The sequence below is a fragment of the Anomaloglossus baeobatrachus genome, chromosome 2 (assembly GCF_048569485.1).
Source record: "Anomaloglossus baeobatrachus isolate aAnoBae1 chromosome 2, aAnoBae1.hap1, whole genome shotgun sequence".
Taxonomy (NCBI): Eukaryota; Metazoa; Chordata; class Amphibia; order Anura; family Aromobatidae; genus Anomaloglossus; species Anomaloglossus baeobatrachus.
The window spans coordinates 622,097,247-622,121,036 of NC_134354.1; the positions used below are offsets into that span (position 1 = coordinate 622,097,247).

The 23,790-nt window shown below is 46.1% G+C and overlaps 1 protein-coding gene across 1 annotated transcript; it reads right to left on the reverse strand.

The window, feature by feature from the left end:
- Window positions 1-725: 725 nt before the first annotated feature.
- Window positions 726-4,644, reverse strand: KBTBD7 (kelch repeat and BTB domain containing 7). The gene has a single exon (XM_075334380.1). It carries the CDS (start codon window positions 4,560-4,562, stop codon window positions 2,637-2,639), a length of 1,926 nt encoding a protein of 641 aa, XP_075190495.1. The 5' UTR covers window positions 4,563-4,644; the 3' UTR covers window positions 726-2,636.
- Between the last annotated feature and the right edge of the window lie 19,146 nt (window positions 4,645-23,790).

Below are 23,790 nucleotides of genomic sequence, written 5' to 3' on the forward strand. Positions count from 1 at the left end.
CACCTGTTCACATTGTAAAGGTGCTGCCAGTACGGTTTGAACTCAGGTTGGTACCAGCGTGGGAAACCAGCAAGGGAACCCCTGTTTCATTTTGTTTTTTTCTATTGTATAATGCACATAACAGGGAGTGGTGCTCTGTTTGCTGGATTTGCACTGCAGCTCCCTGCCGCTTCATTAGCCTCCTTTTTGTTCACCAGCTGATCTTGTAGGTTTTTTTTTTTTTTAAAACCCAGAGAAGATGCAGTGTAGTGTAGGACCCAGCAAAGGAGGGTGCCGTGAAGGGGCGCTGAGCTGGTATTACAATGGCCATTATAATATTCCAAATACCTCCATTTATGTATAAGGTAGAATTTATTTTGTTTTTTTCACAGTGTGCGACTGGTCTTTTTTGTCTATGTATATATATATTTTTTTATTGGGGATACTACCAATCAGGCGTGAATTTTCTTACAGCGAGCAGGGCTTAGGCCTGTCAGTCCTGCAATGGTAAAAACCTATATACAGCACTGGACTTCAGAGTCGTAAAACCTGGGCAGCAACATATGGCCCAACATAAGCAAAAGGGAAATAGGAGTTCTCACTTTCCAACTAGAAATTCCCTTCACTACAATGAAAAATTAAGAAATAAAATAAGAAAAAAAATATTTTCTATTGATCATATTGCGTTGTCACAAATGAACAAACTTCTAATGATATATAAAACTTCACAATCCATCACATCAAAGTTTTGACAATAAAGTTCCTTTAATTGAGCATCAGGGAGAAATAATTCTGAAGTACATTTAACAGTTGAATCTCGGAGGACGTGCAACCCACCAATAACTCTCCAGCATTAAATACCGTCAGGCTGACAAACCGGGTGAGGATTATTCTCATCTCCCACCTCCATCCCCCATTTTCTTACTAGACTCTGCATTAGAAGCCTTTTGTGTCAATAATAAAAGGAATTTTTAGTGTGATGGCCACTGAATAAGGATAGCGCAATTTGGCACATATTCAGAAATGCCTCTATAACTACAGACTGATAAGTCCATCTCAGACATTGTCATAGCTACAGGATGGATATGCAATAAACGGATAGTGGGTGCAGACCCAAAAGGTGGGAGAACAGGGCCCCCGTATTCACAGCTGTTAATGGAGAGGTGGACATTTACTTGCTCAGCTGTTTTTGGAGCTTCAATAGAAGTGAATAAAGAAAGATATACATTCCAACCTCTCCATTTACAACTGTGCAACATGGGGCTGGGGTCCAGAGGTGCGATCAGCAGCTATCAGACATTTATAGCATATCCTGTGGTTATGAAAATGTCTGGTGTCAAATAATTCTACTAGGAGCTGTGTTATGAATAGAGCAAGGATGTCAGAAACACCCCTGTACAGAGATTTGTCACAATCCTGACCTGATTGTTTTGTTAAATACTTTAATCTAAAAAATATTCTGGAGAACCATGTAATTTCTGTATTATTTCTCCTAAAATCTGCCATCCTCTTTACAAAATGGGTCTGCCAATTAGCCACACCCATTTGTTACATTCTTGAGGAATGGCAAAGGAACAGCACAACACAGATCTTAGTAAAGAGGATTGTGAGTTGTTATGCCATGAGAAATAGAAGTATTTACCAAATGACAGGCCCTGCGGCGCCAACTTGGGCGACAGGCCCTGCGGCGCCAACTTGGGCGACAGGCCCTGCGGCGCCAACTTGGGCGACAGGCCCTGCGGCGCCAACTTGGGCGACAGGCCCTGCGGCGCCAACTTGGGCGACAGGCCCTGCGGCGCCAACTTGGGCGACAGGCCCTGCGGCGCCAACTTGGGCGACAGGCCCTGCGGCGCCACTTTTGCAGTACACCAGAGTAAACTGTGTACATACACTATTGGACGACCAATACATGAAGTACAAAAAAGTGCATGTAAATCACACAACATGCGCCATTACGCCAGTAGATTACAAGTTGTACGACTGTTGGCAAAAGCTTGTTACTAGAAATTTGCATGTAATCCCAGGCACAGGAGAACAAACCCGTCTGCTTAAAGGGGGCTCTCATTACAACATGTTGTGTATACAATAGGTCCATAGAACCTGCTGTATACAGGTATAGGTGTAAAACTACATGCACATACTTCCAAAATCTTAAAAGATCTGTGAATCACAAAACAAATTTTTCACAGAATGTAACCAAAAATCTTTCCAATATTATAAATGAACCCCTTTACTTCTAAAATGCCCCATCCCACTTGCCGAGTAAGGAACATAAAAGTATACCTAAAATACAAACTGAAAGTCGCTCATCCTTATAAGCAGAAAAAAAAAAATAAAAAAAAAAAAAGATCCGAAACTACAAACACTTTTGTTTTCATGTGCCGATTAAAAAAAAAATGCTTTCTTTGCCTGACCAATACAATGGTCGCTACTACAAAAACACCAATTCCTACCCTAACGAAACACTAAGGTAGTGCTCTACACAACAAAGTGAACTATGTACAGAAGGTAAGATCAGGGCAGGGTTTGTGAATAAACATTTGTTAGAAGTGGCTGAATAGACGATGCTCCAGGACACGAGGTTTCAAGTAGTGCAGCGTATCAGTTTTAGAGGCAGATGGTTTGGCTCAACAAGAAATACAAAACTTTTCTGTAGGTTAGAAAGAGCCTTCTAAATATATCCGTGGTATCGCTGCAGATACCCTTGGCCACTCATCCTCTGAAAATGAGCTTAGACTGTCCGATTCAGAGTCTAGCTCACTGAAGCCATCCATCCAGTCAGTGCTAGACTCGCTCCGTACATCATCCTCCTCTGTGATATAGCTCTGCCCTGACTCCAAGCACGATGGGTACACCCGGGCAGACAGGCACATGAATCCACAGTCATAATGCAGCAGGCCCAACATGGTGCCGATATTTATCCAGCGGTCATTAGTCACATCATACTCGTGAACAGTCACGCGGTTCTTCTTCCATTGTACAATGGTGCAGGAGATGAGGAGGAGTTTGGACCCATAAAGCACAATCTGGTAGTTGTTCGTATTGACCTCTGAGGGTATCGGACTGATTCGGCGCCACTCTCCCCTGGCAGGATTGTAGACTTTCACTATAGGAATGTCACATATACAGTATATTTCATCATTGTATACACAGGCTTCATGGAAGTCACAGCGCTTCATAGAGGCACAGTTGAGCCACTGGTTGCAGGCCGGGTCATAACACAGCATCCTTTTATTACTGATTGCATAGAGCCGGTCATTTACCGTAACCAACTCAAAGGAGTACAAGGAGTGGGGCAATGGGGCAACCAGCGTCCACTGATTCCTCTGCACACTGTAGCACTCCACATCCTTGATCTTGGCACCAGAGGAGGGGTCATGGCCGCCTACAATGTACACATATCCGTTCAGGTAAGCCACGTCCATGCCCTCACGACACAACAATCTTTCGGCTAGTAGCTGCCAACTGTTTTGCACTGGGCTATACACCCATAGTTGTTTCAGAGGTTGGGTAGCCAAATACAAGTCATTCTCTGGAGAGACACATACAGCAGAGGAGGTCACTGCCTTGCCGTGGGCGAGGTTACTAAGAGGGGACGGCATGGTGTAGATGTCCCCAGAGTAAGGGTCGTAGCACAAGAACGGTTCTTTGCGGTGACCAAAGAAGATGACCATTTCCTTGGCGAGCATGCCGATCCTACGCATGGGGCTGGTCTCCTGTGCGGCCACACTAACTTTGCCATCTTTGTCCTGCAGAACGGCGTCCAGGTATGGTAAGCAATGCCTGCGCACCCATGGCCTGGCCCGGAGGTTGTCCACATACGCCTGGTCCTTGTCGGTGAAGTGTTGCCAGCGCACACAGCTCAGCACCTCTTGGCACAGGTCCGCCCTGTCCTTGTGGTTGGCCTCCAGCCAGCGTAGGGCGGCACCACACACCATCCGCTCGCTGCCCACGTCCAGATTGTCCATGCTCAGCACCATCCTCAGCTGGGCCAGGCTCATCTCACTGAACTCCTCACTGGCCACAAACTGCTCAAAGTGGCGCGCCATGAAGGCCAGTGCACGGCTCCGCAGCTCGCAGTGGTCAAACGTGTCGGCGAAGCGCAAGATGGCTGCGCAGTTGTGCAAGTCCAGTCTCCGGGCCAGGTACCCTGCGCAGGCCTGGCGCACATACTCCAGCTGCAGCATGTCGGCGGCCGCATACAGGCGCTGCACATTGGCCTCGGTCACAGTCACCTTCCCAGTGTAGCAGTACTCAATGATCAGCGCCATGGACTCCGGGCTCATGTCGTGCAGAGTCACCTGCTGCTGCTTGCTCTCGTACAGGCCGCCGGTGAACATGCTCCGGAAGTACGGGCAGGCGGCGGACAGCACGTTGCGGTTACACTGGAAGCTGCGGCTGTTGTCCGGGTCCTCCGCGCCGCCCGGCTCCTCAGGGCTGCCTCCCAGGACGCGGATGGTGACGTCACACAGGAGACTCGAGTCATAAAATGACTTCAGTTGCGCCAGTAAGGCCGAGGCGTGAGCTGGGTCCTCCAGCAGCTCCGGACCTGAGAAAAAGCTGGACACCCCGTAACCAGACATAACGGGACCCGTCACTTCAGTTAACCGCCGTGCCGAGACTACTAGTTCCGCTTCCCGGAAGTCAAGACCTGCCCGCGACAGCGCCCACTTCCGACCTTCTGGGGAGGAGCCCTGTGAAGAGTCACGTGGCCTTCGCTGCGCCCTCTAGAGAGGAAGGTCGCGAACCCGTGCTTGTGACGCCATGGTCACATGGTGTGCGCTTGGCCAGGGCGGGAGTGTACTCAGAGCATGCGCAGTGATGTGCCAGGGACGGGGAGGATGTACTCAGGGACATGCGCAGTGATGAGACAGGGGCGGATCATCACTGTACGGCTTTATAGCCTGGCGCCGTTTTCTTGTCACGCACCGCTTCTCTGAATCTTTTCACCTGGGAATCATTTCTTTATCTGATATATGTATTGTGTAAAAATCACTTCATTACTAATGTTCTGCACTCAGCACCATTGAGACTGCAACATAAGTTGTGGAATGATGGACACCACAGGATGGATAGACATGCTAATGAAATGCAAATCACGGCAAAATGGAAATGCCATTTTCAGAACATCTTGTTTTATATAGTATCGTGTGTAGCGCCACGTCCAGGAGTCCCCTCACGTACATCTGATAGCAGTGAGGTTATAACATCCTAATGGTTGTCTGTGGATAGTCCTGTCACTGAATGAAGATGGATGCACAGATCATCAAGATTCACTGCTGGCAGCTGCCTCTGCAATTGTTGATCAATGATGTCCCTAATGGAATTGATGGGAGACGTCTGGAGACGCTACAGCCGTGGCAGCACGTTCAGGCCACGCACGTTGCTCACTGTAAGGCCACGTGCACACATGAAGCATTTGGTGATTTTTTTACCTCAGTATTTGGAAGCCAGGAGTGGAAGAATCAGAGGAAAAGAATAATGAACACCATTTCTGCATTTTTTACCCACTCCTGGTTTTGACTTACAAATACTGAGGTAAAAATCTCACCAAATACTCTACATGTGCACGTGGCCTTACCGTGAGCAGCCTGCATGGCCTAAACATGCTACTATGACCTGTAGCGTCTCCAGACATGTCTCCCATTGATCACATTGGGGACGTCATTAGTCGACAGTTGCATAGGAAGCTGCCAGCAGTGGATCGGCAGCAGAACCTTCCTCAGACAACCATTAATAACCTCACTGAAAGCAGCCTCTCCATGATCTCAGGCCACCACTCAATATCTATCATGATGCAGCAGAAGACAGGAATGGAGGTTTATCCTCTTCAATGATAAGTTATGCGGGCGTCACACGATACGAGCTATCGCGCGATGCATCGTCGGGGTCATGGTTTTCGTGACGCACATCCGGCATCGCTTGCGACGTCGTTTCGTGTGACACCTCCGAGCGACGCAGAATCGCTCACAAATCGTGAGTCGTGTACTCGTCTCTTATTTTTTAAAAATTGTTTATTTTTAATGGCGCCGGTTGTTCATCGTACCCGGGGCAGCACACATCGCTCCGTGTGACACCCCGGGATCGATGAACACAGCTGACCTGCATCCCGCGGCTCCTGCCGGCAATGCGGAAGGAAGTAGCTCGGCGGGATGTTTATGTCCCGCTCATATCCACCCCTCCGTTTCTATTGGCCGGCTGCTGTGTGACGTCGTTGTGACGCCGAACGTCCCTCCCTCTTCAGGAAGTGGATGTTCGCCGCCCACAGCGAGGTCCCTCAGCAGGTAAGTACGTGTGACGGGGTTTAACGACTTTGTGCGCCACGGGCAACTAATTGCCCGTGACGCACAAACGATGGGGGCGGGTACGATCGCTCGTGCAATCGCACGATAGATCGTACCGTGTGAAGCCTGCATTACACTTTTGTCTTGAACAGGATAGCCAGAGATTGGTCTGAAGACTATGTGGGCAACGCCATGAAGATGCCTTCACGAAGGAACATCATAGCGGTCTTATTTCTGTAATTATGTGGTATGATGGCATAATGTACAGTAGACTGAACCCTCTATTCTTTATTCCAGCTGGATTAACAGCTCGAGGCTTACAGTGATTTGATGGTGGAACGAGTGGTACGATTATGTATCCAAAGTGTCCCAGTGAGAGATTTTCAACACAACAACCACAAGCCGCAGCTGAAAAAAGTGGGATTAAAAGAAATGTAAAAACATACTCCAAAATTCAATGAAAAACATATGCAACCTAATTAAAAAATAACCTAACAGCTGATATACAAGCAGCATGTACCAGACACTGGCTGTATCATTTTAGCCATTTAGACTGACATCGTCACTATTTCGAACCTCTCACTCCCGTCTTCAAGATTTCTCACGAGCTGCGCCAATGCTCTGGAACACACTACCAAGAGCAATTTCATTAATTCCCAACCTCCACACCTTTAAGTGGGCCCTCAAAACACATTTCTTTACACTAGCCTATCACCTCACCTCCCTCATCTAATCTAGTCCCTTTTTGCCCTTCATAAATTTTACTTCCAATTCTTGTCCCCTGTATCTTTTGGTTCCTTCCCCTTCATGTACTTTTTTACACTCTGTATGTATAAATACTGGCAGGCGACTGATCCACGCAGCTGGTTTTGAATCCCCTATTAAATAGATGTCTGGACCATATATGACAAGCTTTTCTCCCCCCATTCACCTGTTGTGCCTCCCCTATTTCCTCATAGACTGTAAGGTTACGAGCAGGGCCCTCACTCCTCTTGGTATCTGAATTTTGTTATTCAGTATTTTGTCATATCGTCTGTACATGTGCCCTCTGAATTGTAAAGCGCTGCGGAATATGTTGGCGCTATATAAATAAAAATTATTATTATTATCATTAAGGCTGGAGTCACATTTGCTAGTGACTCGCACAAATCTCGCATCGGCATCACCTGGCACGACCTGTCGCTCTCCAGACAGGAGCATCTCAGCTGCATAGAAATACATGCAGTTGACCCGCTCCTGTCAGGAGAGTGTGTGGCTGTGCCGGGTAATACCAATGCGAGACTCGCGTGAGTCACTCGCAAGTGTGACTCCGGCCTAACTAATATGCTATGGAGTTTCAGAGAGAAGCATAGTTCAATATCTGCCAAGGTTCAACGCCTTTTCCTTGCCTGCTTCCATCAAATGACAGGTCTCCCGCTGTGAGCTTTTATAGGGAGAATTCGCCACTTTACACAGCGGGGCAGGGAGAACCTGCCAATATACTGCCTGTCTGAGTCACCCCTGCAGCTTGGTCCCCAGCAGCCTATGAACTATGTTTTTCTCTGAAACACCATAGCATTGCAGAAATAAACATACCTGGCTGAGCTCATATTGCCAGCATCTGATACATGCTGCCTGTGGATTGGTTGTCAGGTTCCCTTTAACTGATTGGTACCGCAAATTTCCAACATCAAAAACAGACCAAATACTAATCATCAGAACGTATTCCTAATGAATATATCCAGACACAGGGCACTTGGCGGGGGGGGGGGGGGGGGGGGCAATCAGTGGAGCAGAAGGTGACAGCACATAACAGAGAAGCAGCATTGAAGGGACAAGATCTGCACCTCCTGATGCACTGCGAGGTACTGCCCACACTCCCAGGCTGCAGGTGAGGAGCCTGAAGGTTTCCTGGCTTCTCGCCTCCCGTGCACTTTTCCACCACAGTCCCCTCTTCTGTACTAAAGTCTCACATCTTCAGTATAAAAGATATATGGACAGTTAAAGCATAAACATCCTTTTAATTTTTATTTCATAAATCAATAATACATTTAAAAAATAAGCAACTGTGTTATAAATCTCAGACAAATTTGCTTCTTTCTCAGCCGGAATTGATCAGTCATTATCAAAATTCCCAATTCTGAGGTAAAATCTGTATTCAGTGAAGACCTTCCCATTACTGAGAGGAGATGGCAGATGTTACTGATGAGATTCTATGATGAGGGGAGGAGGTAGAGGGAGCAACTAGAAACAGGAGCGGCTAGAGGGAGGAGCTATATGTCAAGCTCCACCTCCTCCGCTATCTACATAGAATCTCATCAGTAATAACTACCATCTCCTATCTCAGTAACGGGAAAGTGTTTAAAAGGTTATTCCCATCTCCAAGATCCTTTCCTAGTATGTAGTAGGTGTAACAACAGCAATATTAGAAAATACCTCCAATTGGAGAAATGTAGTATAGTTTTCCTGATATAGCCATCACTCTTGGCTCATGGGCAGGGCATTGCAGCTTAGGTATTCATGGTTACAACTACTCATAGGCCTCTCTCACACGAGCGTATGAATTGGACGAATGCAATGCGAGAAAATCTGGCATTGCACACTGACCAATGTTAGTCAATGAGTTGGAGAAGATTATCAGTTTTTTTTCTCATCCAAATTCTAGATGAGAAAAAAGTTGCAGCATGCTACGAGTGGATGCTAAAATTGTGCGAGGCTCACCAAAAGGCCAGAATTACACTTGCTAGTGCATCGCGTGTAACTCGCGCGAGTCTCTCATGGTAGAACCCGGCATGGCCGCACACTATGCATACAGGAGCGTCTGAGCTGCATAGAGATACATGCAACCGACCTGCTCCTGTATGCATAGTGTGAGGCCATGCCGGGTTCTACCATGAGAGACTCACGCGAGTTACACGCGAGGCACTAGCAAGTGTGATTCTGGCCATACAAGTCAACAGGTGCGAGAAAAAAAACAAATGGACCATCCTAGTGACATCCGTTTTTTTACACATACATAACAATTCTGTAGCACAGAACAGTGTAAATGGTCCTGCAAATGAAGAATAGTTGCAGAGAAAAAAACGGATTGCACACGGATGACATGTGAGCAAAATCGTCCTCCTCTGCTGGATGAGAATGGGACTGTTTTTTCATACGCTCGTGTGACCCCAGCCATATAGTGATTGTTAGTTGCTCATGGACATAACCATGGATACTTAAGCTGCAATGCCCTGCACATGAGGTAAGAGACAAAGCTAATTAGGAGAACTATATTACATTTCTAATTGGAGGCAATTGCTACTATTATTACGCCTACTACGTATTGAAATAAGATCTTGGAGATGGGAATACCCCTGTAAGCATTTGGACCTCAGTGCAGTGTTTTATATATACACTACTCACAAAAAGGGATATTTGGCTTTCAGGTGAAATTTATGTAAAATGTTCACGCTACAGTGATATTTAATCATGAAAATAGGCTATTTAAGTAGAAGCATGCAAAGGTCATTTCCTTATCTTATACAATTTATTAAAACGAAAGGCAACAGTGGTGGATATACTCGCTCAAAAAATGTCAATATATAAATAATTTGTCATGTGGCTTTGAGCATCAATTACAGCTTGACAACGACATCTCATTCTGTTCACAAGTGGAATTATTGTCTGCTGAGGCATAGCATCCCACTTTTCTTGAAGGGTGGCCCTCAGGTCATTGAAGTTATAGTGTACAGAGTTATGAGCTTCTACACGGCAACTCAGCTGATTCCTTAGGTTTTTTATGGGATTCAGGTCTGAAGAAAGTGCAGGCCACTCCATTTGAGGTACATCAGTCTCCAGCATCATTCCCTAATGATGCTACCTCATTGAACTGAAGCATTGTCATCCATGAAGATGAGATTAGGCCTGTGCTGTTCATGCAGAGGCACAATGACTGGATTAATGATATTATTCAAGTAGTGGGGGCTGTCACTGTACCATAAACCATGTGTAGGGCAGTTCTGTATTGACTAGACACACCTGCCGAGACTGTAACACCACCAAATTCTCGCCTGGTGAGAACAGTGGCTGATGCATAGCGCTCTCCTTAAAGTCTCCAACAATGTTGGCTTCCATCATTTCTGCTCAGCATGAAATCGACTTTCATCATTGAATAGCACTTGTCACTCGTCCAGGAAGATGATGACATTTGTGCCTAGTCGTGTGCTCAGTTGCAGGTCATCTATCACATAGACCACAGTGATGTAAATGGTTTTGAATGTTCTTACATGACACTTGTGTGTGAGTTCATGATTTGGTTCCGAAGTTGATTGTTCAAAATGAAGCGGTCATCAATAAGGGATGTGGCCAAAGTACATCCACGCTTCCAGTCTCTCTGTATTTCTGTTGCAACATTCTGATGACACTCTGTGATATTCTAAGCTCAGTGGCCACTTCCGTCTGAGAACATCCTGCTTGAAGCACGATGGCAAGGTACAGTGGATCAATTGTTAGGTGTCGCCTTGGTCTCATGGAGTCAAAATGTGAACAGCATGATGATTAGGATTGTTTAAATACCAATTCTATTTGAACCCCGAAATTTATTGGGTGATTCATTAATCAAACAAGTTCTGCAAAAAGTACAGAAACATTGAACAGTTGCACATGTGCATTCAAAAGTTTAAAGGTCACATTAGGTTCACCTCAAAAATGTTTAGAGGGCATTTTAGGATCATCCCGAAATTTCACCCAATATCCAAAACATCCCTAACTTTTTGTGAGTAGTATATATATATATATATATATATATATATATATATATATATATATATACACACGCACATATATGCACTGGAGATCAAAATTAGAGAACAATACACAATTTCCTAAATGTTAAGATCATTGTGTAGTCCTATGTGATTATATCCTAACATGAGTAAACTAGCAGTATTTTAAGCTTCTTTCATAAATTTAATTTATTCTAAATCACATAATAAAATCTAAATTAGATAAATGAAACAGAACACTGATTAAAATTAGAGAAGACTTTCAGATACCTGCAAGTTATTGGTGTTAATCTGGCACCTTGTGCTAATTTCCTTACTTATCTGTCAAACCCTATGTAACTGATATCCTAACTTTCCAGTTTGGACTGACTTTGCAAAAATGATGTGCCATTCCAATGTGACTGAAACCCTCTGGCAGCAGGTTGTCCAGATGAAGGTCAAAGGCGTGAACCTATCAGCCATAGCAAGTGAAATTGATCATTCCAAGTCTGTAATTTTGAGAATATTGCATCTTTCCAACATCATAAACTCTTTCAAGTCCCCCAAGAAGGATGGTCACCCTCGAAAGACAGATGCAAGAGAGGACAGGATAATGTTGAGAATCTCCATGAGTAATCATTTCAATACTGCAGCTTGAGAGTTTAGTACTAAGCAGGGTAAGGATCTGTCTTGTCATACAGTGTCACAACGTTTAAGGGCATTTAGACTGAAAACCTCACATTAGCAGAAAGAATCAAATGCCTAGACTCACCTTTGGTGAGGAGCATGTTGTGTGGACAAAGAAGTGGTCCACAGTTAATTTTAGTGATGAAAGAAAGTTTAATTTATTTGGGTCTGATGGGAAACATTATGTTCGTCGACAAACTGGGGAAAGACTGAACCCAAAGTGTGTTAAGAAAACAGTGAAAGGGGAGTATCTAGGATGCCGAGCTGAGAGGTTGCAGGACAGAGGAGCTCCCGCTGACACCCAGCTAAAGCCTGCTTTACACGTTTCAATATGTCGTGCGATCGCATTTGCGATCGCACCTGCCCCCATCGTTTGTGCGGCACGGGCAATTTGTTGCCCGTGTCGCACAATGCTGTAACCCCCCATCACACGTACTTACCTTCCAAACGACCTCGCTGTGGGCGGTGAACATACACTTCCTGAAGGGGGAGGGACGTTCGGCGTCACAGCAACGTCACACAGCGGCCGGCCAATAGAAGCAGAGGGGCGGAGATGAGCGGGATGTAAACATCCCACCCAACTCCTTCCTTCAGCATTGCCGTCAGGACGCAGGTAAGCTGTATTCATCATTCCCGGGGTGTCACACGGAGCGATGTGTGCTGCCTCGGGAACATTGAACAACCGGGTGTTCGATTTTTAGAAAATGAAAGACGTGTCAACGATGAACGAGAAGGTGAGTAATTCTGCTCATTCATAGCTGTTACACGCTACGATACCACTAAGGATGCCGGATGTGCGTCACTTACGACGTGACCCCGCCGACATCTTGTTAGATATATCGTAGCATGTAAAGCCCACTTTAATTTAGCACTACAATTAAATGCACTCACCCACCGGCCCCCATCATGGTTCCCCGTAAGGCAAAGCTCCGCAGCAAGCATTGGCGGTTCCCCCACAACAGAGGACCGCTCTGGAAGCTTTCCTGGGCCTGGAGCAGGCACCAGAGGAGATTCGGCAGACATTTTCCCTGGAGCAGGCGAGGGGGGGGGGCGGCCTTGTCCCTCCCTGCTTCACAGGAGGAGACAGCCGGGAGCAGGGTACAGAGAGTGGAGGACCCCGGCCCGCTAGTGAATGCGAGGATTCAGCAGGCCCACAGCTTCTCTAGTTGTCCGGACGCCCTGGAGTCAGCCCCCGGCTCAGAGATAATGGTGGAGGGGTAGGATCGCTTTGCCTGGCAGTCATCACCCCAGCCAGGAGAGCATGGCAGTGATTGTGCTCAGGGAGTCCCGGAGAGCGAGAGCTTGCAGTTCACTCCTGGGTCCCAGCACATCCAGGGGGACTACTCCTCTCATCTTCCCCAGCAGCAGCTCAGCAATGTTTCAGTATCTATGGCTGGAGGGAAACTTAAAGGGCCACGCACACCCTCCATGGACTGGCAATACCTTACTGATAAGCTCCCTTCTAATGATTTGATTTGATGATGACTTTCAAATGATCATTAATGAAGTCAAAGACACTTGCAGATCTGAGATAGCCGGGGTGAGGAGGGACTTACATCACCTATCTGGCAGGATTGAGACCCTGGAGGAGGAACATGATACCTCCAGATCCCATGTAGCAGAGCTGCACCAGCTAATCCTGACCCAACAAAAGACTATTGAGGATATGCAATTCCACCTAGAGGATCTTGACAACAGGGGGCGCCGATGCAACATACGGGTGAGAGAGGTACTGGAGTCTGACGGCACAGAATCCCCTAGCTCCATTTTGCAATCTATTTTCAATGACGTCCTCGGGACCAGTTCGTCCAATGTCATCAAACTGGACAGAGCATATAGGGCACTGCAACCTAAAAACCTATCAGCCCAACCTCGGGATATTTTATGTTGCGTCCATGATTTTGCGACTATGGAGCTGATTATGTTCAGGGCTAGGGCCAGGAGCAACACAACCACTTTCAACGGCAAGGAGGTCCAGATTTTTCCAGATCTATCACGCATCACTCTGCAGAAACTGAGGCATCTCAGACCCTCACTGGTAGCCCTGTAGGATCACCGGATTCCATACCGTTGGGGATTTCTGTTCGCTCTAATTGCCTGTAGGGATGGTAGATCGGCCATCCTGGCTACTCCTGAGGACACTTCTTCGTTTTGTGAAGCTTTGGACATTCCGGCAGTTCATGTACCCACCTGGTCCCTACACTTATCAGGGGGTCCACCACCCCCTGTGTGGTCCAGGGTGGAGGGTGGCGGCCGAGCGCTGATGGCTGGGAGGGGGGGGGAGGTCGTGGATCCCCCCCCCTGTTCTCGCCCTCACTGATGATAACCTCTGGCACAGTCCGGTTTCCGTGATGTTTACCTTATGGGTCCGCTATAGAGAAATCTGATGTTTACCACTGAGACATTTACCCCTGCTTGAAGTTGTTAGACTTTTATAAATGCTCTTTTTTCAATTGCTGGCTCTCCTATTTGCCCAGATGCCCTCGGAGAGGGCCACCTCCTATGGGTCAGGTGGGGAGGGTGTCAGTGAGGGCCATGTCCCTCTCCTTGTGAAGGTGTGATACCTCTCTGATTGTTTTTTCCTTTTATGTTTCTTCAGATCCTGCTTTTCTTATGGGTCCTGGATGGAGTAGGCTTTTTCCAGCTGCTACACCCCTTTAGCATGATGACCTTGAGCTGCTTTATCTACATAGGTACAGGTATATTGGCGGTTCTGCCTCACTTTTCTCATACTCATCATGGCTAGTATTTTATCCTTTAACGTGAGGGGTCTGAACTCCCCCCGCAAAAGGAAACTAGTGCTACAGGAGATGCACTCGTCCGGGGCAGACATTGCCTACATCCAAGAAACACATTTTGATAAGTTGGGCTCATTCAAATTTGCGGCCCCCCACTTCCCCAAGCAGTACTCGGCATACTCAAACTCCAAGAGGGGGGGTGGCGATATTAATATCCTCCAACTGCCCTATACAAGTTACCGGTTCCCATTGTGACCCTGGAGGCAGATATGTGATTCTGGAGATTCTCCTGGGGGACTCTCCTTATATCTTGGCTAACATCTACGCCCCAAATGACGGTCAGATACACTTCCTGAGGGAGGGTCTTCTCCCTGATCGGAGGGCTCCCGCCCGCTGCCACGTTGCTGGGCGGCGAATTCAATATTCTGTTTTCGGAGATTTCTGACAGGCTGTCTGTTGCGGGACATCCACCCTCCAATGCTATGAAGAAAATGTCATAGGACTTACGACGGAGGCACTTTTTGATGCATGGAGGGTGGATCACCCTGGCGAGAGGGCCTTCTCCTTTTACTCTCACCCTCATCAGACCCACACTAGAATCGATTATTTCTTCATAAATTCACAGCTACTGGTTTGTCTTGAGAGGGTGGAGATGGGCTCCATAATGTGGTCAGACCATTCCCCCCTGATCATGGATCTTAAAAAGGACAACCCTCGACCTAAACCTTACCATTGGTGCCTGAATGAGTCCTTGCTTATGGACCCCGTCATTAAGGCCTCCTTGCAAAAACATCTTGTGGAATATTTCCAACTGAATATGGGCTCGGTCTCTTCACTGGCCACCTTATGGGAAGCCCATAAGGCCGTAATGAGGGGTCACTGTGTCAGGGAAGGCACCAGGGCTAAGAGAAATGCTGTGGCTCAACGGGACTCCTTGACAGCCCAGCTTAAACATCTGGAGAGAGAGCTCTCATTGTCCCTCTTCTTGACCATCCTGCGTAAAGTTATTAAACTCAGGGAAAAGCTAAAAGATTTGGCGATACGGAGAACTGAGAGGCTACTGACCTTCACCAAACAGAAATATTACGAAAGCAACAATAGGGCTCACACTCTTCTCGCTCGCCAACTCAAGGAGCGTTCTACATCTTCCTGCACCCAGGCACTGCGAGATGAAGAGGGTGTTATTCATTACCACCACTCCTCCATAGTAGATATTTTTTACAATTACTTCAATAAGCTGTATAACTTACAGGATTCTTCTATTGCGGGTTCCTGTGGGGCATGGCAATCGAGGATTACTTCTCCAATCTTCAGCTCCCCTCGTTGCCCCAGGAGGCGGTTGATGCCCTTGACGAGGCAGTTTCTCTTGAGGAGCTGGAGAGGGTCCTGGAGTCTATGCTCTCCGGGAAATCCCCAGTCCAGACGGTCTGACGTATTTATATTACAGATCATTTGCCAGAGAGCTCCTTCCTCACATGTCCGCCTTATTTAATTCCTTTCTACAGGGCGCCCCTATTCACCTAAACCTTCTCCCTAAGCCTTCTCCTTAAGCCACCCAGGGACCCCCTTGACTGTGATAATTACAGACCAATAGCCCTTTTGAACTCCGATTTGAAGATTTTCACCAAGCTATTAGCATCTAGACTCAATCACTGGTTACCCCAACTCGTACATGAGGATCAGGTGGGATTTATTCCGTGCCACCAGGGGAAGATAATACCAGGAAATCCATGGACTTGGTGGATGTCTTGAATTGGAGGAATTAGCAGATGTTGGTGTTGAGCCATCTTTCCTGGCCTTTTCTTTTTAAGACGCTGAGGGTCTTGGGTGGCTTTATGCTAGCTTTACAATCTCTATATAGTCATCCAACAGCATCAATTAAGCTCCCTTTATGTACCTCTAAATCCTTTGTCATCTCGAATGGCACGAGGCAGGGGTGCCCCTTGTCTCCCCTCCTCTTTGCATTGTGCATTGAGCCCTTAACTGCGGTTCGGCACAATCCTGACATCTCGAGGGTTTCAATTGGGAGCAAATCATTTAAGATCTCTCTGTTCACGGACAATGTCTTCTTAACGCTCACCAACCTTCATGTGTCTTTTCCGAACCTCATGCGTACCTTGAAGGAGTATGGGAATTTATCGGGTTACAAAGTTAACTTGAGCAAAACAGAGGCCATGCCGTTGAACCTTGCCCCCGAGGTGTTGGACTACTTGCATCTGAACTTTAAGTTTAGATGGAAGACGGATGCAGTTAAATATTTGGGGGTTAACTTGACTTCTTCTTATAATACCCTCTATAAATCTAACTTTCCTCCTCTCTTTAGAAAGCTGAGGACTCTCCTGAATGATGGTAACCTCTCCCCCTCTCCTGGATGGGTCGGATGGCAGCGATCAAAATGAGTCTATTACCTAAATTATTATATTTTTTCTAAACCCTCCCGGTTAAGATACTGTTGAAGGAAAGCTCTTCAGGCAGCTGGCAGCCAAAGGTTCATTTGGTGCAATAAGTGACATAGGGTGGCCAGGGTGGTCCTGACGGCCCACAGGCTTAGGGGGGTGGTTGTCCGTCCTGGATGTCATTAGGTACTACTGGGCTACTCACCTAAGGAGGATCCCCTCTTGGGTTTCCCTTTAGGCCTATAACAAGTGGACTGAAATAGAGAAACTCTGGCTCGCCCCAATACACCCCAACTCCCTCTTATGGCGACGAGCTCAGTGTGACTCCTTCCCTCCTCTCTTGGGCCCCATGCAGTTTACTAGGGATTTATGGCTCACCTGCACACGTAGATTCGCCCTAACGTCTCTCTGCTCTCCCTTGGTGTCCTTCATATACCAACCAATGTTCCCAAGTAGTCTAGAATTCGCTATGGTGCACCCCTTGCTTAGGGCCGGCTTGTTTAGATTTGCAGATATTATTGACGGGAAAACAATGCAGATCCACTCTTTTGATTTTCTTAAAACCAATTTTTCCATTACTAACCGAGAGTTCTATCAGTATTTGCAGGCCAGAGACATGGCCAGCACTTTGTATGGTCGGGCAGGTGCCTCTCTACCTACGGAATTTGAGAGGATCTGTAGGAGGGGCACGGATACCAAGGGCTTGATCTCTGATATCTATAGACTGATCTCTGATCCGCAGGGTGGGTCTGATGGGGTTTTTTCTTATATGCGAAAATGGGTGTTCTCCCTGAGTAGACGGATTTTCCCCCGGGAGTGGTCCGCCATTTGGAGGGGTGCCGCCAGGACATCAATATGCACTTTGTACAAGGACAATATTTACAAAATTTTGATGTTTTAGTACCACACGCCGGACTCCCTTCATGGACTGGACTCTTCTATCCCCGCTTCTTGTTAAAGGTGTGGGGGGGGGGACGAAAATAGGACCCTTCTGGGACAAGTTAAAGTCCTGATAAACAAGGTCTTATATGTAGTGGTAGACCTCGATCCACTAGTTTTCCTTTTGGGACTGGGGGTGAGGTGCATGGGCAAATTGGCCTCCAAGTTACTGCTTCACTTCCTTACAGCGGCCCGGTGCCTGATTGCACGTTGTTGGAGACAGACGAGGGCTCCGTCCCTCCAGAACCTCAAGAGTAGAATACTAGATGTCAGGAGGATGGAACACCTTACCGCGCTACTAAATGCCTCAACGGACAGTTTCTTGGCGGTTTGGTCACCTTGGGATTACTTTGCAGCTGATGAGGGCCTATATGATTTACTGAACTTACATTTATCTTCCAACTTTTAACCCACCTTTTCCCCCATCCTCTTCCCCATCAACCCACCCTTCCCGTCTTGTCATTGTACGTATTGTGTGTCACCTTTGTTATTGTTATAATTGTTACAGTTCACTGACTTTAACTTTGATATTTCTTTTGTATGCTCATTATTTGGATGAATTTGTAATGCGCACATGTCTGTTGTTACTAAACCTTAATAAAAATGTATAGTTTAAAAAAAAAGGTCAGTGAAAAGTGGTAGAAGAAGTATCATTATTTGGCGGATGTTTTCTGCAGCAGGAGATGGACCTCTCATACAGTTACATGGCAGAGTAAATGCAAGTGTGTATCAGAACCTTCTTCAACAACACGTGATTCCGTACTTGCATTCATCACTCAATCAACCAGCAATTTTCATGCAGGACAATGCCTCCCGTCACACAGCAAAAGAGGTAAAGCATTTCCTTGAAATAGAAAACATTGAAACAATGAAATGGCCAGCCCAGAGTCCTGATCTAAACCCAATAGAAAACATCTGGAAAATCCTTGGTGACAAAGTTATGGCCAAGAAACCCAGAACAGTCAAAGAGCTGTGGAAGAAACTAGAAGAAGAGTGGACCAAAATCACACCAGAGCAGTGTGAGAGACTAGTAACGTCCTGTGGCCGCAGATGTGCTCAATTATTTCAAAGCAAAGGCCTGTACACTTCCTACTGATTGGTAACTGTTGTTACCTTCAGAAAATGTATCCAAAATAACAGTTGCACTCAAGTAAAGGGGAGAGAAAAATAACTGAAAAAATGAATTTTGCAAATAAAATTGGCCAAAGGCATAACGCTCAACTGGGTCCTAATCTAAATTTCTGCCACTTTTTGTGTCAATCCTGACCTTTTAAATGGGCTCAGGTGTTTAATTTGTCTTTTGCAAGTTCTTTTGCGGCCCAGGTGTCAGGAATGATACGAGAAGACTCAGAAATTTAGATATAGGACCCAGTTGAGAGTTATACCTTGGCATGGTAACTGGGCTCAAGTAAATTTGGCCAATTTTATTTGCAAAATAACTCATTTTTTTCTCAATTTTTTTTTTCATATTTTCTGGGCAGCAATGCATGATCTCATTTCAATATTCAATATTTACATCCTTCAGTTATTTTTCCCTCTCTTTTACTTGAGTGCAACTGTTATTTTAGATAATGTATGCGATGTTCAGTTTGCACCGGTTCAGACCTTCAGTTTAGGAAGTGCTGGCAATTCTTCTATTCAGAAAATTTAGTTATAAGCTGTTCTCTAATTATGATCATTATGTTTTCAGCAAAATAAAGGTTTATATTGATAAACTTTGGATCTTTTGTAAAACACTTAGGCTGCTTTCACACATCCGTTTTTTCCTGTGCGGCACAATCCGGCGCTTTGCAGAAAAAACACAACCGTTTTTTTTTGCCGCCGGTTGCGTTTTTTTGCATAGACTTACATTAGTGCCGTATTGTGCCGCATGGGCTTGCGTTCTGTCCGTTTTTTGCCGCATGCGGCAGATTTAGCCGATGCGGCGACCGGATGGAACGTTGCCTGGCACATTTTTTTTTCCGGCAAAAAAAAAAAACGCATCGCGCCACATATGGCCGATGCGGCGTGATTTGCGATGCATGCCTATGGACGCCGCATGCGGTGTCCTGCGGCAAAAAACAAATCCGGCCGCCGCATGCGGTTTTTCCACCGCGCATGCTTAGTAGCCTGCCGCAAACGACAAAAACCGGACGGGCCGCATGTAAAAAGCTTATGCAAGGGAAGCGGTATTGTCGCCGCATCCGTTGCATAGGTTTTAGAGCCGGATTGGCCGGCTCTGCTAAAACCGGAGGTGTGAAAGCAGCCTTAGTGGCATGGTGTACACCTCACAAAAAACCTTCAAATATTAATCAATGGAGATTATATTATATCTGAAAAAAGCAAGTGATCATACATTGTTCTCTAATTTTGATTTTTATATATATATATATATATATATATATATATATATATATATATATATATATATATATACACATATACACACACACACAGTGCCTACAAGTAGTCTTCAAGCCCCTGCAGATTTAGCAGGTTTGATAAGATGCAAATAAGTTAGAGCCTGCAAACTTCAAACAAGAGTAGGATTTATTAACAGATGCATAAATCTTACAAACCAACAAGTTATGTTGCTCAGTTAAATTTTAATAAATTTTCAACATAAAAGTGTGGGTCAATTATTATTCAACCCCTAGGTTTAATATTTTGTGGAATAACCCTTGTTTGCAATTACAGCTAATAATCGTCTTTTATAAGACCCGATCAGGCCGGCACAGGTCTCTGGAGTTATCTTGGCCCACTCCTCCATGCAGATCTTCTCCAAGTTATCTAGGTTCTTTGGGTGTCTCATGTGGACTTTAATCTTGAGCTCCTTCCACAAGTTTTCAATTGGGTTAAGGTCAGGAGACTGACTAGGCCACTGCAACACCTTGATTTTTTCCCTCTTGAACCAGGCCTTGGTTTTCTTGGCTGTGTGCTTTGGGTCGTTGTCTTGTTGGAAGATGAAATGATGACCCATCTTAAGATCCTTGATGGAGGAGCGGAGGTTCTTGGCCAAAATCTCCAGATAGGCCGTGCTATCCATCTTCCCATGGATGCGGACCAAATGGCCAGGCCCCTTGGCTGAGAAACAGCCCCACAGCATGATGCTGCCACCACCATGCTTGACTGTAGGGATGGTATTCTTGGGGTCGTATGCAGTGCCATCCAGTCTCCAAACGTCACGTGTGTGGTTGGCACCAAAGATCTCGATCTTGGTCTCATCAGACCAGAGAACCTTGAACCAGTCTGTCTCAGAGTCCTCCAAGTGATCATGAGCAAACTGTAGACGAGCCTTGACATGACGCTTTGAAAGTAAAGGTACCTTACGGGCTCGTCTGGAACGGAGACCATTGCGGTGGAGTACGTTACTTATGGTATTGACTGAAACCAATGTCCCCACTGCCATGAGATCTTCCCGGAGCTCCTTCCTTGTTGTCCTTGGGTTAGCCTTGACTCTTCGGACAAGCCTGGCTTCGGCATGGGTGGAAACTTTCAAAGGCTGTCCAGGCCGTGGAAGGCTAACAGTAGTTCCATAAGCCTTCCACTTCCGGATGATGCTCCCAACAGTGGAGACAGGCCTAACTCCTTGGAAAGGGTTTTGTACCCCTTGCCAGCCTTGTGACCCTCCACGATCTTGTCTCTGATGGCCTTGGAATGCTCCTTTGTCTTTCCCATGTTGACCAAGTATGAGTGCTGTTCACAAGCTTGGGGAGGGTCTTAATTAGTCAGAAAAGGCTGGAAAAAGAGATAATTAATCCAAACATGTGAAGCTCATTGTTCTTTGTGCCTGAAATACTTCTTAATACTTTAGGGGAACCAAACAGAATTCTTGTGGTTTGAGGGATTGAATAATAAATGACCCTCTGAATAAACTTTCCACAATTTAAAAAAAAAAAAATAAAAAAAGAAATAACATTCTTTTTTGCTGCAGTGCATTTCACACTTCCAGGCTGATCTACAGTCCAAATGTCACAATGCCACGTTAATTCCGAATGTGTAAAGCTGGTGTCACACACAGCGACAACGACGTCGCTGCTACGTCACCGTTTTCTGTGACGTTGCAGCGACGTCCCGTCGCTGTCGCTGTGTGTGACATCCAGCAACGACCTGGCCCCTGCTGTGAGGTCGCCGGTTGTTGCTGAATGTCCAGCTTCATTTTTTGGTCGTCACTCTCCCGCTGTGACACACACATCGCTGTGTGTGACAGCGAGAGAGCGACGAAATGAAGCGAGCAGGAGCCGGCACTGGCAGCTGCGGTAAGCTGTAACCAGCGTAAACATCGGGTAACCAAGGGAAGACCTTTCCCTGGTTACCCGATATTTACCTTCGTTACCAGCCTCCGCTCTTGCTGCCAGTGGAGGCTCCTGCTCTGTGCACATGTGGCTGCAGTACGCATCGGGTAATTAACCCGATATATACTGTAGCAAGGAGCCAGCGCTAAGCAGTGCGCGCGGCTCCCTGCTCTCTGCACTGTGACATGTAGCTGCAGCACACATCGGGTTAATTAACCCGATGTGTACTGTACCTAGGAGAGCAAGGAGCCAGCGCTAAGCGCGGCTCCCTGCTCTCTGCACATGTAGCACAGCGACATTATGATCGCTGCTTCTGCTGTGTTTGACAGCTAAGCAGCGATCATAACAGCGACTTACAAGGTCGCTGTTACGTCACCGAAAATGGTGACGTAACAGCGACGTCGTTGTCGCTTAGTGTGAACCCAGCTTAAACCTGCTAAATCTGCAGGAGGTTGAATACTACTTGTAGGCACTGTGTATATATACATACATACATACAGTGGCGGCCAAAAGTATTGGCACCCCTGCAATTCTGTCAGACAATACTCAGTTTCTTCTTGAAAATGATTGCAATCACAAATTCTTTGGTATTATTATCTTCATTTAATTTGTCTTCAATGAAGAAAAATAAAAATTATTTGTCATAAAGCCAAACTGGATATAATTCCACACCAAACATAAAAAAGGGGGTGGACAAAAGTATTGGCACTGTTTAGAGAAGCATCACATGATTTTTCAATTTGTGTAATTAACAGCACCTGTAACTTACCTGTGGCACCTAACAGCTGTTGGCAATAACTAAATCACACTTGCAGCCAGTTGACATGGATTAAAGTCGACTCAACCTCTGTCCTGTGTCCTTGTGTGTACCACATTGAGCATGGAGAAAAGAAACAAGACCAAAGAACTGTCTAAGGACTTGAGAATCCAAATTGTGAGGAAGCATGAGCAATCTCAAGGCTACAAGTCCATCTCCAAAGCCCTGAAAGTTCCTGTGTCTACGGTGCGCAGTGTCATCAAGACGTTTAAAGCCCATGGCACTGTGGCTAACCTCCCTAGACGTGGAAGGAAAAGAAAAATTGATGAGAGATTTCAACGCAAGATTGTGCAGATGGTGGATAAAGAACCTCAACTAACATCCAAACTGCCCAGCAGTCCGAGGGTACAACAGTGTCAAACCGTACTATCCGTCGGCGTCTGAATGAAAAGGGCCTATATGGTAGGATACCCAGGAAGACCCCACTTTTTACCTCGAGACATAAAAAAGCCAGGCTGGAGTTTGCCAAAACTTACCTGAGAAAGCCTAAAACGTATTGGAAGAATGTTCTCTGGTCAGATGAGACAAAAGTAGAGCTTTTTGGGAAAAGCCATCAACAGAGTTTACAGGAAAAAAAAGAGGCATTCAAAGAAAAGAACACGGTCCCTACAGTCAAACATGGCGGAGGTTCCCTGATGTTTTGGTGTTGCTTTGCTGCCTATGGCACTGGACTGCTTGACCGTGTGCATGGCATTATGAAGTCTGAAGACTACCAACAAATTTTGCATGATAATGTAGGGCTCAGTGAGAAAGCTGGGTCTTCCTCAGAGATCATGGGTCTTCCAGCAGGACAATGACCCAAAACACACTTCAAAAAGCACTAGAAAATGGTTTAATAGAAAGCACTGGAGACTACTAAAGTGGCCAGCAATGAGTCCAGACCTGAATCCCATAGAACACCTGTGGAGAGATCTCAAAATAGCAGTTTGGAGAAGGCACCCTTCAAATCTCA